General features: G+C 39.2%; 3 protein-coding genes across 4 annotated transcripts; all 3 read right to left on the bottom strand.

Annotated features, from left to right (window-relative positions):
- Positions 1–214: 214 nt before the first annotated feature.
- Positions 215–2,756, bottom strand: LOC137879896 (monocyte chemotactic protein 1B-like). Its single transcript, XM_068720847.1, has 4 exons — positions 2,590–2,756; positions 1,282–1,405; positions 1,031–1,145; positions 215–605 (listed from the first exon to the last, which is right to left on the bottom strand). The coding sequence occupies exons 1-4, from the start codon at positions 2,651–2,653 to the stop codon at positions 573–575; spliced, it is 336 nt and encodes a 111-aa protein (XP_068576948.1). The 5' UTR covers positions 2,654–2,756; the 3' UTR covers positions 215–572.
- Positions 2,757–9,910: 7,154 nt separating this feature from the next.
- On the bottom strand, positions 9,911–11,106 carry LOC137879960 (C-C motif chemokine 19-like). The gene is made up of 4 exons (XM_068720950.1): positions 10,960–11,106; positions 10,732–10,846; positions 10,493–10,606; positions 9,911–10,358 (listed from the first exon to the last, which is right to left on the bottom strand). The coding sequence occupies exons 1-3, from the start codon at positions 11,018–11,020 to the stop codon at positions 10,498–10,500; spliced, it is 285 nt and encodes a 94-aa protein (XP_068577051.1). The 5' UTR covers positions 11,021–11,106; the 3' UTR covers positions 9,911–10,358; positions 10,493–10,497.
- A 1,159-nt stretch (positions 11,107–12,265) lies between these two features.
- LOC137879959 (C-C motif chemokine 19-like) lies at positions 12,266–13,513 on the bottom strand. 2 transcript variants are annotated; one of them, XM_068720948.1, is made up of 4 exons: positions 13,371–13,513; positions 13,143–13,257; positions 12,896–12,960; positions 12,266–12,712 (listed from the first exon to the last, which is right to left on the bottom strand). In XM_068720948.1, the coding sequence occupies exons 1-4, from the start codon at positions 13,429–13,431 to the stop codon at positions 12,648–12,650; spliced, it is 306 nt and encodes a 101-aa protein (XP_068577049.1). In that variant the 5' UTR covers positions 13,432–13,513; the 3' UTR covers positions 12,266–12,647. The 2 variants fall into 2 exon arrangements, with proteins under 2 accessions (XP_068577049.1, XP_068577048.1); XM_068720947.1 differs by having other exon boundaries at positions 12,847–12,960; positions 13,371–13,507.
- Positions 13,514–13,925: the final 412 nt, after the last annotated feature.

The raw sequence follows: 13,925 nt of genomic DNA, 5'->3' as shown, positions 1-13,925 counted from the left end.
TCCGTCATGGCAGCATGACAAATTACTGAAACGTTGTCCAATAAAAATCATGTTAAGATGTTTGTCAACCTAAACAAACTAAACATAAAAATTAAATCAATAATTCTTTCCATCTGTGGTGGGATTGAAAAAGAAGAATATGGATGATTTACTCATTTTTACTCCCAACGAAGTGAAAGGTGTCGTCAACAAAGAATGATAGATGTGCTCAGGATTTAGTAAAAAACAAGGCTTTATTTTTGAAAAAGGTCAAAAATCCATATAACAAACAAACAAACTTTTGTTCAGAGTTAGCTTAGTGAGCAGTTACACTCTTTCACATTTTTGGTCCACTAAAAACAGAAACCCCATTAAAACATATATATATATATATATTTTAAAATCCTTCAATTTTCATTGTGACTCAAACATAATTTTATAAAATATAATGGTAGAATAGATAAAGCTGTCTGTAGTCATAGGACTCTCTATAATTATTTATTTTATTGGTTTGATCCCTCTTTTCTCCTCCCTGACTGGCGGTGCTTCCTTTCCGGCTCCGTTGTTGAAGGGTTCACAGGTCGCTGTCATGTTTACACCCGCTTCACTTTGTCGCAGCGTTTGGGCTGTGGACACACAAATATTTTAGAAACGAAAGCCAATAATAATGTCGTCAGTGCTTCAAACAGAAGCTCCTGGCCCTGAGTCATGATTCTGGCTGCTTTAGGCCTCCGTACGCCTCATGACTCAAAGTCAGTTTCACAGTTAAATGGTTTACGGCACACTTCAACTTAATGAGGCTTGAAATGGACTGAGGTTTTTGTACAAACAAACTACGAAACTTTGATCAGTTGGCTGGTGTGCGTCATGTTTTTAATTTAATTTAGTTTCAATTCTGTCCTACAAGTTTCCAACATTGCACAAGTCAAGACATCAAACTCTCAGATTTCGCCATGAACTTTTAAAGGAATAGTTTGATATAGAGAGTTACATTTTAATTAACACCATTTAAAACCTTTTTAAGCTGCAGAGTTATCTAGAGACGCGTTACCTTGTAGTTGTGTTTCTTGCAGTATTTCCCCAGGGCGTCCACATGCCTCACCACATCTTGGATCCACGGTTCGCCAGCAGTCACACAGAGTGTCTTGCCACCTCTGGTCAGCAAACTGCAAGAACACCAAATCATCTGGGTCAGGGCGAGATACGAGAACTTGCAAAGGTTCATCCTGAGACACACACACACACACACACACACACACACACACACACACACACACACACACACACGCCACCTGAACTTACATCATGGCATCAATAGAGCAGCCTTGTCCCCTGATCTGCTGACGGTAATCAATAATCCTTTGTTTGTGTACAGTTTTGTTGACGACGCTCAAGCAGCAGTCCATGGGTATCTGAGCCAACGTCACTGAAAGACAGAAAAGATGAGTTCAGCATAACGTGGCTTTTCTCTGCAGACTTTATAAAATACAGTCTACTTCTTCTCAGACCACAGCTTGAATGCATGTCAATAACAATTAATTATAATAATGACACTTTTTTTATAGCAGGAAATGAGTATCAAAATGTCTCCAACGTCCGCATATATTATCACGGTGTCCCAAACATCACATCGCCACAATGTGACAAAATACACGGCTTCAGTGCGGCGCCGTCACCCTCCTCTAAATGATGACTACGGAGGCCGGAAGCTCCCATGATCCTTTGCTACATTTTTGGTTTTAATTTGCTGTCTTTTTTTGTTTATTACTAGAGTGTGTGTGTGGCTAAGGGTTAATCTATTCTATTTAAGAATACAAAACTTTCTGCCGTGTAAGCAAATGGAAATTCAACCCCGCAATAAAGTTTAGAAATGATCTCGAGCCCCCTGGATCTTGACTTCATAAAAGAAAAAAACAAAGGGCTGAAAGGGCAACTTATCACTACTCTCGGAGTGACAACTACATAGCGCTGTCGTCATTGTTGTGTGACAAAAGCCTCACTGGCTTTTGTCACCTGACTGGGATTTCCAGCAGTTATTCTTTAACCTACTACAAAGGAAAGGAGGAGAGGAGAGGGGAATACCAGCAGCACGCCCTCAACACAACCTCGCTCTGTCAGTACTAAAGCAGATAATTGACTTCACTTGAGTTATTAAATAACTTTTTTTTTATCATATCTCTACATTGTACTTAATGTCATTCTGTTTTAAAGGGTTTTTAATGGAGCGTTTCCTTATCTGGATTAACAGTCTAATGACTTGTTGCAGACTGTAAACCTCCCTCAGACACAAAAGTGATTTCAGACATATTAACAACCAATAACAAGGAGAAATTGATGAGTGATTTTTTGGAGTCAAACACGGATAACTGAACTTTCCAGTCAAGTGAAAAACCCACAGAGTGTGTATTTAACTCAAACGTAGCTGCAATGAGGAATTTCCTCTTTTTTTTTCCCTGCTCACTTTGTAAACCACTACTTTCTCTTTGGAGCCGTTCCAAGTTGGATTTGTTCTGATAAATTACATCCTGTTGTGTTTTTCACTGACTCATTTCACAAGATGGAAGATTAAAGGCATCACTGTTGCAGTGTGAGGAACAATGAAAAACTCACCTGTGCAGCAGCAGGTGATGAAGAGGAGGCAGAAGAAGAGCTTGGTGTCACCCCACAATGCCATGTCTGGTCGCTGTCTCTTCGTCTGTCTGGAAGCTGATTGGCTGAGCCTGTTCTTTCTTTCAGCACCTGCTGTGACAAAGGAGGTGAGGATACTGCCTCTGTGTTGACTGACTGCTCTTTATATAGTCTGAGAAGATGATGTCCACTCACTTTCACTTTCCATTTCCCCTCCCCCACCTCCTCCTCCTCCTTGTCTCGCCCCCTCGGTCACTCCACTCAGAGTCCATCATGAACTGAGTATCTCAAACCTACTTCCCAACCCCCCCCCCCCCCCCCCTCTCTTATATATTTTACCAGCTATTTCTTCATTTCCCAGCAACCCTTCACACCTTCTCCTTTCAAGGTAAGGAGAACAGTTTGTCACACTTTTAGTCAGGCCACCCCCCGGTCCCAGGCACACTTCTCTAATCTCTAGTTCTCTGTGATTTAACCCTCACACAACCAATGGTCCACATCTACACCTCAAAGAAAAAGCAGTGAAACGGAAATATAATCATTATTGAGGCTTATGGCTCTGACATATTAACTAAAGTGTATACTTTATTGTAGAAAAGCTTTAAAAAAAATAGATAAAATAACCATTATGTTATTTTTATGTGCCCAATGGGAGCATTTGGGAAGTATTTAAGTATTTATGAAAAATAAACCTTGTTTAAAGCGTTCAAATCTTGCCTTATATGATAAAGTGTTGTGTCCTGGGGTTCTTTTGTAAGTCATAAAATAACATAAGATAATCCTTTATTAGTCCCGCAGCGGGGAAATGTACAGGATTACAGCAGCATAGTGGATAGTGCAAACAAGAGACATAGTAAAAACATATGGAAAAGCTTTCACAATCCATGTTCAGACTGATAAAAAAAACTTCAACTACAGCTAAAGTACAGTGCACCTAAAATCATTTCAGTGATAGAGATACTGAAAGTCCGTTTGTCTTGTAAACTTGACTCAGTTCTCAAGAATCTGGTTCTCCTTTCACATGTCAGCTGCAAACATAACTGAACTCAACATAGATGGTATTCTATTATTTCATACAGGAAGCCAACTGGTTAGACGAAAAGAATGTGGCGATGCTTTAAACCCCATAGTGATTGTTGCACACACAAAAAACAACGTAGTTTCTTAAATAATCTGCACATTGCTGATGGCTCCTGTCTCCAAAATGTCAACAAAATCAAGGAAGCAGCTTAGTTCTCACAATGACATATTTTCCAATTCACCAATGGACCACCAGGTCTACACCTGAATTACATTTTCTTTTTACCAAAATCATGAGAACACATTTTTATTGAACGCAGCCTGATCATATATCTGCAAAATGTTCACCTACAACATACTTTATTTGTGTTCTACTCTTGCAACACAAGGGAGAGGGAACAGGAAATAGGGAGGGTTACCTATTTGTTCTTATTTGCTTCAGGGAAGGTATAGTCTGACTTTTTGGGGATAGCAAGGGAACGTAATTTTTTTTATAACCCCAGATTCATATTTTATTTTAAGATATAATCGAGTGGGTGCTGCAGTCAAGGGGAAGGTCCACATGAAAGGTTAAATGCACATAAATATATGGGGGCCGTCATGTGACTGCGTCCACTTCCTGTTCACAGTCTATTGGTCCACACTTGGCTAAATATATAAAACAGATTGAATAAAAATTACAATATGTTTTACAATAATAGCAGTTGTACAAATTGTACCATAACTCAAGTGTGCTACACTGATATGAGTTTGCAGAACACATTTACATGTGCAATAAGGTTGTATACTGGATCTACAATTACTAGTAAAAGCAAAGTGAGGTATGTGGTTCTAGTGCTTGGGATATGGGCGGCAGCATCAGATGAAAACAATACTTCCAGTAAAAAAAAAACCTTAATATATTTTATTTTGTTACAGGCCAAAACTAAATGATATTTTCTCCAGTTTACACCTTGTCCTTCAAGAACAGTATGAGTCTCTCCTCATGTTTCCTGTCCATCTCCATACATTTAAATTTAACTAAAGAACTATAATATCTTAAATATTGTAAAAAGGAAAAAAAAATACAATCGGAGTGAATCCCATATGTCTCCTTGAGGGACGCCTTACGGAAAAGAAAGTAAACCTGTCTCTTACAAATGAAGTTCTGCCAAATGTGTTTTGCTGCCTGGATTATTTACTGGACTAGTAAAGTTTTTCCAAGTACAGGATGTACAATTTTTTTTCGTACTGCATGGAAGTCAAGGGGAGGTCTTCGGGTTTGATAGTGGTTGTATAAAGCGTAGGACTTTGACAACGGAGACAATGTTTAGGCAACAAAACCACTTTGGATAAGTTTGTGGTTTAGGTTAAATGTGAATAAAGTGAAGGCATTCTGTCTTCTGCTTCAAGTCACTGTTCCCCAAAAGAAAATGAGGATTTCTACAGCAGCACTCACTTTTTTTACAATTTACCAGCAAATTAAATAATGAATTTCCTCAAACAGTGTCTTACTGTAATAAGATAAGTTGGGATTTCCCTTTCATGTTGTTACAGATAAAAGATAAGTCAATGTTTCACAACAAACTTTACAGTAACGTGTTGACACAAAACATTTTTCCACTGGAGATAACACATACGATTCTGATACGATTACACAGCACATTTGATATTACTACAGTGCTTATTATTTAAATAAATCCAAACCCAAAGTAGGAAGAAACACTTGCATTATTACACAATTTGATTGTACGTCCTTTGTTGATTTATTCCCATGCAAAAGATGAGACCCTTGCAAACATTCATTCTAGTGAAACTGATACCAGCAAATGTTGTGAAGAGCAACTTTCTCTTCCTCCACCATACTGTTCTGCAGAAGTTGACCACAGTCGGACTGTGCTTTGGGCTCTACAAAATGACCCATTGTTTAATCTGAATGCTATCAGATTTATTTCTCTGGCTGACCTTGCATCATCAGGGCCACAACTGTTCACTCACACGCTGTGTGTACCAATGGAGCATTTAGTTTCACTATAGTTTCTCTTCCTTGTAAATCACTAGCTGGATGTTTACCTTTCTCTGTCAGCTGTATTTAGTCTCTTGGACTTTCCCTGCTGAAGCATTTACGGGAAAATAAAAAAGTTGATGGACCTGAGGTGTCGCCTGGAAAATCTGGCAGGAATCCAGACAACGGTCCTCGTCGAGTGTTTTAAGACCGAGCATGTCGTTGCATAACCACATCCTGAAGTGACAGGAAAGGACATGTTTTACCTTCCCCAAAAGTGTCTTTAAAGACTTTGACCAAAGTCATTCCAGGGGATTTTTTTTCACTTCTGTCATATTTTCCTCTGTGTGACCTTAACTTTATCTGCAACATAAAAGTCCTGCACCTCTATGATTGATAGATAGATTGATAGTTACTTTATTAGTCCCACAAGGGGAAATGTTTCCGCTACAGCAGCATTTATACATACAGGTATGCAATACAAATAGCAGAGTAAAAAATATTAAATATAAAAATGCACAATATATACAATAAAATAGAATAATATTAAATGAACTAACTAAAAAATTGTGAAAAGATACAAACAAACAAACAGTGGAATAGAAAAAGACCAATCATGACTAAAAGTAGAGAGAACTCAAAAATGTCTTTTGTGCAGAATAACACAGTTAAAAAACAACGAAATGCAAGTTGAATTTCTTTGATCATTGCTTTTACAAAAATTGGGAACAGTGGAATATATATATCCAACAAGTTTTTCCAAGTTGTCACAAGTGTTACCAATTTTGGAAATAAAAATGGGGCTCCACATGCTATTCACATTTTTACAACCTCTACTTACAACAAGACAGAGGGATTGTTTCCCACCGCAGTGTTTGACTTCTGAGAGCTGGCAGATGCTCAAACTACTTCTGTGGTGGTCGAAGCCATGTATAGCATACAAACAAGGCCCCTTTATCTAGCTATCACAAATAGCATTGGTTATGTAGAGTTGGGGATTCAGGACATCTGTCTTTTTACAACATTCAACATTTGTGAAGATCCACCGTGTTGTTAAATTTCTGTTCAACTCACAAAGCTAGCAAGAAAATGCTCATGTTAGCAAGCTAGGCCAACTAGCTCGCTAGTTAGCCTAGCTTGCTAACATTAGCTCTGATTCCAACTAAAAGTTACTTTTTGTTCATGTTGTCTTGAGTTATTATATTATCATGTAGGAAATCAGCCATTATAGAAAGGTATTAAAAACCTTTTTTTCATTATGTATGAAATATATTTATTTCAATTACAGTTCGACTATATGAGAGAAAGTTCTCTCCATCTACTTCTGGTGACTAGTAGTTCTCTTGAATACCTATGTTGAATACACTTATTGTAAGTTGCTTTGGGTAAAAGCATCTGCTAAATGACTGTAATGTACTCAAGCACTGTACAAGTTTGTGATACTTCTACACTTCAACTAATGAGACATTATGTCTTGTGCTCAACTATATTTCAATGTAAAATATTGTACTTTTATACTCTCTAATTATAAGGTTTTACAAACAAAATAAACCAACAGTACATAACATAGCTCAACCGGCTGCAATATTAAAATATTACTTCATGACAATGAGTCAGTCATGAGTCATCAGTCATAATATTCCATACTAAATATTTTACTTGAAAAATTGAATGAGTAATTTTACTTTTAGTTCTTGGCAGTGTATTTTGCTGTAGTTTGCATAAAAAGGACCTCCGTAGCAGATCTCTTCCAGGTAACAATAGTTCTAAATAACTATACTAATAGTTGTGTCTTATTTTTGGCTGATCTGTGGTGACCTAACGCAGCCCCACATGCATTGTGGGAAACTCCACATGATGCTGTTGGACATAAGGACTTTGGCCCCGAGGACAATTTGTGGCTGTGAGCCCAGAGACGCTGTCTGGTCAGGACAGGGTCAAGTAGTCAAATGAAGTTGGAAGGACTTCCTGTTATCGTTCAATAACAGCTTATTCTCATAAATGTTGGGAATTAACATCAACTCATCACTCACAATATGTGTAGATAAGGAAACAACCCTAAAATGAGAATCAAGTTATTACACCAAAATCAGGCTATTTTGGTTATTTTTTGACAAACAAATACACAAACTTTCAAAACATAAAGTGGGTAAAGCTACCTTAAGTCTGACCTTAAATAAAAGAGATGATAAAGCAGAATTAGGGCTACATTTTTCTGGGAAAATATGTACACGCAGCCCTTAATATCAACTCCGTATCTCTACATCAATTCTTCAAACTTCCCTTAAATAACAAAATTTGGCTGCTTACTACTGAGAATTGCCTAAATGTTTGGTTTTACTCATGTCTTTTATAGATCAAATTCATTTGTTTTGTGCTTTACAGTCTTTCTATGGTCATTTCAACTTTTAAAGTAAATAAATCTGCATCCTGTTGTACTTCCTGCATGTGGCTTCTGCTTCCCTGCGACTCCCAGCAGACGGCTGTTGATGTGCCGGGCAATTCCCTAAATGGCAAAGTATCACAGGAGGGTTTGATAGATCTCAACACTCTGCAGCTGAAGAAAACACACCCGCATGTAGTCAAAACACCAGCTAATACAGTAAACATCTATAAACAACGTGTGTATTATGTACCATCTTTAATACGTCAGGCTAAACATTAATGTGCCGTCCTCTTTGTTCACCTTTCTTTATTTTTTTACGCCTCTGGGTTTCCCCTGATAAACCTGTGTTTAACGTCACAACGCTAGGAATTGTGGGTAATTCCCTCAGGCAAAGTCTGCAGACACGCCTGTTATGAACACGAAAGTGTCTTTCAGGCATTTTGAGGCCTGTTATGAACACAAGTGTTCATAACAGGCCTCAAAATGCCTGAGAGAGCCCTAAAACACTCAATGATTTAACAGTGGGACAGTCTTAAACCCTCACGTAGTTTGCGGAAACATGCCATGATTTTTGGGATCGGGTCCCTGTGTTTCTGTCCCTCCCCTCCAGCCACTATGACCCAGGTCCCCTTTGTTTCCATTCCCCATGCATTAACCAGGTCTCTGCTGCTCCTTTTCACCTAACTGCCCCGCTCATCTACACACCTGTTCCCTCTTTTGGTTCATTTGCAGACCAAGAACCATGAGGAGGAGAGCTGCAGGTGTATCAGCTGTGGAGGGAAAGTGAAAGTGTGATGGCTGCTCATTGACTGGAAATGGGATGAAAAGGTTTTGGCTCCGGGACCGACTCCTCGCACGTTCCAGGACAATTACCTCTTCACCCCTCCTCTCTCTTTTGGCTTCTTGATAGCTGTTTTTTTTTTTTTTTTTTCCCAGCGTGTCTTTGCAGAAGCTTCCCTGAGGGTGATCTTTATCAGGACACTCGTCTTTCATGAGAAATACCTTCCACACTTCATACAATCCATGCATGCATTACAATGAGGTATTAGCACAAAGTATATATCAGCAAGTACTCTGTGTTTTTATCTTCTGCTGTGCATCAGCTACTAAAACCTTTTCCCTTAAAAAATGTCGTCTTGTCAGTGAAAATGACCTTAAAAGCTGCAGTGACTAATATAAAATAAACATGACCTAATTAGTTATTAGTTTGGAATAGAGACATAACACTTGATAGTTGATAATAATCTGAATATATAATGTCTCTAATGTTAAAGGGTCAGTGTGTAGAAACTCAGGGGATCTATAAAGTGCTGCAGGATGATGTATTTTAGGAGACCAACCAGGAAGTTCTCATCTCACTGGTTCCCTGGACAAAAAGCCAAAGGTTTGTTTCTGTTGGATTTTGGATTATTGAAAAGATGAATGAAGACTGAAAGCTGTTGAAATGTCAGTTGCAGGTTTGAAAGGTGCGTCTGAGGCTGTGCATCATTTGTGTGATCTGAAAACACTTCCTGTTACTCTGCTGATGTGCTCATGCTCAGGTTTTGGTTTGAGATTAGATTCCACTTTATTGTTGTACTGAGACGACAACATGAAGTAGAAATATACGCTCACGGCCTTCAGCTGCCAGTAAGCCTTTCTTCCTTCAACAAACCACTGGACTGATCCTGTCAGCCTGCTGTCATCTTATTCACCACATTGTGACAATATTTAATGTTCATAACTGTAGAACCATTTCCACCATTACGACTAAGAACACCAACAACAATGTGCTGCTGAAAAAGTGACTGCATCTATTTAAAATATGGTTCATTCATAAAGATTCATGTGTTTTGATCTTTTCATATTTGTTGGAGAAACTCTGCAGAGGATGCAGATGTGTTTCAGTTTAAATGAAAGGAAGCAACTAGAGGTTGAAAAATAATATAAAACTTTATTTTAGAATAACTCTCATCAGTAGTTTGAACACAAATATCATCTCAACATTTTGTACAAGTTATCACTAAAACAGCAAACTCACTGAGAACATGATCATAAAACATAAACACAGCTCGTCAAACATCATTTGGGTAAATTTACCTCAAACACTTTACAGTCTTGTGATTAAAACACAAACAGGAAGTCACCGTTAGTTCAAGACAAATCTCTCTATTTCTATTTCACTAACAGATCAAACAAAAGGGAAAAAGGTTCAAATGATGAGTCATCATAAATAAGATCTTCTCAAACTGTTTTGATCTTCTTCAGAACAGCGCGGTTCATTCTGAGACTTTGATCCTGAATCTCTCTCTCCTCTCAGTCTGGAGTCGGTCCTTCTTGATCTTCAGCCATCTTTTTCCCAGAGTCCTCTCCTCTCCACACCTGCAGACAGGAAGTGCAGTGATGAGCCAAAGGTTGAAGCATATAAAGTGACACTGTTTTGTTGGCATGATGACGAATGGAGGAAAAACTAAATTAAAAGATGCATGAAGCCTTTGGTGTTTGTTAATATTTACCTGATTTATTGAGATCTTGATCTTTTCTCATCCAGATATTTGATGTAAGTTCTCACCCATTGTTTATCGTTAGGGTGGGAGACGCACAGCGTCCTTCCAAGCTTTGTGATGAACCTGTTGAAGCAGATCAGAGATAGAGAAGTGAGATTAGACAGAGCCGGAAAAAAGAAAATAATGATTCCCTTTGCCTGATTGATACAACACTACATGTGAATATGTGAGCCGTGGTTGTCACTTACCCAGTAGCGCTGATCTCACATCCTTTCCCAGCTTCCTGAATGGTGTAGCTCTGAATGATTTTCAGCGGCATGGGCTTCTCAGCGATCGTCAGACAGCAGTCCACCATGATCTCAGCTGCAGGAGGACGGAGAGACAAAGTCATCAAAAACAGAATGTAGAACTGGAGGATGAAACCAACAGAGAAGTGGATTTATCTACAGAAGCCACGACGGATGGATGAGTCTCACCTGATGCAAAGCCAACACAGAGGACTCCCAGCAGCAGGAGGAGTGCAGTCGTAGAGGCCATGTCTCTGGTGTCTTCGTAGCTCTGAGCTCAGGTTTCAGAGAGTTTCTTCAGGAGTGTGAAGGTGCTGCTGAGAGGAGGAGAGCTGCAGGTGTATTTATACAGCTGTGGAGGGAAAGTGAAAGTGTGATGGCTGCTCATTGACTGGAAATGGGATGAAAAGGTTTTGGCTCCGGGACCGACTCCTCGCACGTTCCAGGACAATTACCTCTTCACTCCTCCTCTCTCTTTTGGCTTCTTGACAGCTGGTTTTTTGGGGGGTTTTTTCCAGCGTGTCTTTGCAGAAGCTTCCCTGAGGGTGATCTTTATCAGGACACTCGTCTTTCATGAGAAATACCTTCCACACTTCATACAATCCATGCATGCATTACAATGAGGTATTAGCACAAAGTATATATCAGCAAGTACTCTGTGTTTTTATCTTCTGCTGTGCATCAGCTACTAAAACCTTTTCCCTTAAAAAATGTCGTCTTGTCAGTGAAAATGACCTTAAAAGCTGCAGTGACTAATATAAAATAAACATGACCTAATTAGTTATTAGTTTGGAATAGAGACATAACACTTGATAGTTGATAATAATCTGAATATATAATGTCTCTAATGTTAAAGGGTCAGTGTGTAGAAACTCAGGGGATCTATAAAGTGCTGCAGGATGATGTATTTTAGGAGACCAACCAGGAAGTTCTCATCTCACTGGTTCCCTGGACAAAAAGCCAAAGGTTTGTTTCTGTTGGATTTTGGATTATTGAAAAGATGAATGAAGACTGAAAGCTGTTGAAATGTCAGTTGCAGGTTTGAAAGGTGCGTCTGAGGCTGTGCATCATTTGTGTGATCTGAAAACACTTCCTGTTACTCTGCTGATGTGCTCATGCTCAGGTTTTGGTTTGAGATTAGATTCCACTTTATTGTTGTACTGAGACGACAACATGAAGTAGAAATATACGCTCACGGCCTTCAGCTGCCAGTAAGCCTTTCTTCCTTCAACAAACCACTGGACTGATCCTGTCAGCCTGCTGTCATCTTATTCACCACATTGTGACAATATTTAATGTTCATAACTGTAGAACCATTTCCACCATTACGACTAAGAACACCAACAACAAAGTGCTGCTGAAAAAGTGACTGCATCTATTTAAAATATGGTTCATTCATAAAGATTCATGTGTTTTGATCTTTTCATATTTGTTGGAGAAACTCTGCAGAGGATGCAGATGTGTTTCAGTTTAAATGAAAGGAAGCAACTAGAGGTTGAAAAATAATATAAAACTTTATTTTAGAATAACTCTCATCAGTAGTTTGAACACAAATATCATCTCAACATTTTGTACAAGTTATCACTAAAACAGCAAACTCACTGAGAACATGATCATAAAACATAAACACAGCTCATCAAACATCATTTGGGTAAATTTACCTCAAACACTTTACAGTCTTGTGATTAAAACACAAACAGGAAGTCACCGTTAGTTCAAGACAAATCTCTCTATTTCTATTTCACTAACAGATCAAACAAAAGGGAAAAAGGTTCAAACGATGAGTCATCATAAATAAGATCTTCTCAAACTGTTTTGATCTTCTTCAGAACAGCGCGGTTCATTCTGAGACTTTGATCCTGAACCTCTCTCTCCTCTCAGTCTGGAGTCGGTCCTTCTTGATCTTCAGCCATCTTTTCCCAGAGTCCTCTCCTCTCCACACCTGCAGACAGGAAGTGCAGTGATGAGCCAAAGGTTGAAGCATATAAAGTGACACTGTTTTGTTGGAATGATGACGAATGGAGGAAAAACTAAATTAAAAGATGCATGAAGCCTTTGGTGTTTGTTAATATTTACCTGATTTATTGAGATCTTGATCTTTTCTCATCCAGATATTTGATGTAAGTTCTCACCCATTGTTTATCGTTAGGGTGGGAGACGCACAGCGTCCTTCCAAGCTTTGTGATGAACCTGTTGAAGCAGATCAGAGATAGAGAAGTGAGATTAGACAGAGCTGGAAAACAAATCAGGATGTAGTGAAGATAAGATAAACCAGCCACTGTAACCGTTAACCAAACGATCTGAAGAAACATTCCCTTTGCCTTATTGCTATAACACTATATGTAAACATGTGAGCCGTGGTTGTCACTTACCCAGTAGCACTGATTCCACATCCTTTCCCAGCTTCCTGAATGGTGTAGCTCTGAATGATTTTCAGCGGCATGGGCTTCTCAGCGATCGTCAGACAGCAGTCCACCACGATCTCAGCTGCAGGAGGACGGAGAGACAAAGTCATCAAAAACAGAATGTAGAACTGGAGAATGAAACTAACAGAGAGGTGGATTTATCTACAGAAGCCACGATGGATGGATGAGTCTCACCTGATGCAAAGCCAACACAGAGGACTCCCAGCAGCAGGAGGAGTGCAGTCGTAGAGGCCATGTCTCTGGTGTCTTCGTAGCTCTGAGCTCAGGTTTCAGAGAGTCTCTTCAGGAGTGTGAAGGTGCTGCTGAGAGGAGGAGAGCTGCAGGTGTATTTATACAGCTGTGGAGGGAAAGTGAAAGTGTGATGGCTGCTCATTGACTGGAAATGGGATGAAAAGGTTTTGGCTCCGGGACCGACTCCTCGCACGTTGCTGGACAATTACCTCTTCACCCCTCCTCTCTCTTTTGGCTTCTTGACAACTGTTTTGTTTTTCCAACGTGTCTTTCCAGAAGCTTCTCTGAGGTGGATCTTTATCAGGGCACTCGTCTTTCATGAGAAATACCTCCTACGCTTCCATGCATGCATTACAATGAGATTTTAACACAAAGTTTAAATCTGTGTTCTTTATATTCTACTGTGTATCAGCTACTAAAAAATAGACATACTCCCTTCCCGGATGGAGCTAAGATGTCATGGCCTTAACAAGTGCTATACTATTTCTGCTTCTGTGA

This window comes from Cebidichthys violaceus, unplaced genomic scaffold (genome assembly GCF_023349555.1).
Source record: "Cebidichthys violaceus isolate CVI_PGR_0920_01 unplaced genomic scaffold, fCebVio1.0.p SCAF_26, whole genome shotgun sequence".
In the NCBI taxonomy this organism is placed as follows: Eukaryota; Metazoa; Chordata; class Actinopteri; order Perciformes; family Stichaeidae; genus Cebidichthys; species Cebidichthys violaceus.
Note: the sequence above shows the minus strand (reverse complement) of the source record. Positions and strands in the feature narration are given on the sequence as shown.

Bases quoted from the DNA above. Each gene is read 5' to 3' on its own strand.
- LOC137879896 (XM_068720847.1), bottom strand. From the start codon at position 2,653: ATGGCATTGTGGGGTGACACCAAGCTCTTCTTCTGCCTCCTCTTCATC. The intron at 1,406-2,589 runs GTGAGTTTTTCA...TCTGTCTTTCAG, and splicing joins CATCACCTGCTGCTGCACAG to TGACGTTGGCTCAGATACCC. The intron at 606-1,030 runs GTAACGCGTCTC...GTGTGTCCACAG, and splicing joins GCAAGAAACACAACTACAAG to CCCAAACGCTGCGACAAAGT.
- LOC137879960 (XM_068720950.1), bottom strand. From the start codon at position 11,020: ATGGCCTCTACGACTGCACTCCTCCTGCTGCTGGGAGTCCTCTGTGTT. The intron at 10,847-10,959 runs GTGAGACTCATC...GTCCTCCTGCAG, and splicing joins CTGTGTTGGCTTTGCATCAG to CTGAGATCATGGTGGACTGC. The intron at 10,607-10,731 runs GTAAGTGACAAC...CTGCTTCAACAG, and splicing joins TGTGAGATCAGCGCTACTGG to GTTCATCACAAAGCTTGGAA.
- LOC137879959 (XM_068720948.1), bottom strand. From the start codon at position 13,431: ATGGCCTCTACGACTGCACTCCTCCTGCTGCTGGGAGTCCTCTGTGTT. The intron at 13,258-13,370 runs GTGAGACTCATC...GTCCTCCTGCAG, and splicing joins CTGTGTTGGCTTTGCATCAG to CTGAGATCGTGGTGGACTGC. The intron at 12,961-13,142 runs GTAAGTGACAAC...CTGCTTCAACAG, and splicing joins TGTGGAATCAGTGCTACTGG to GTTCATCACAAAGCTTGGAA.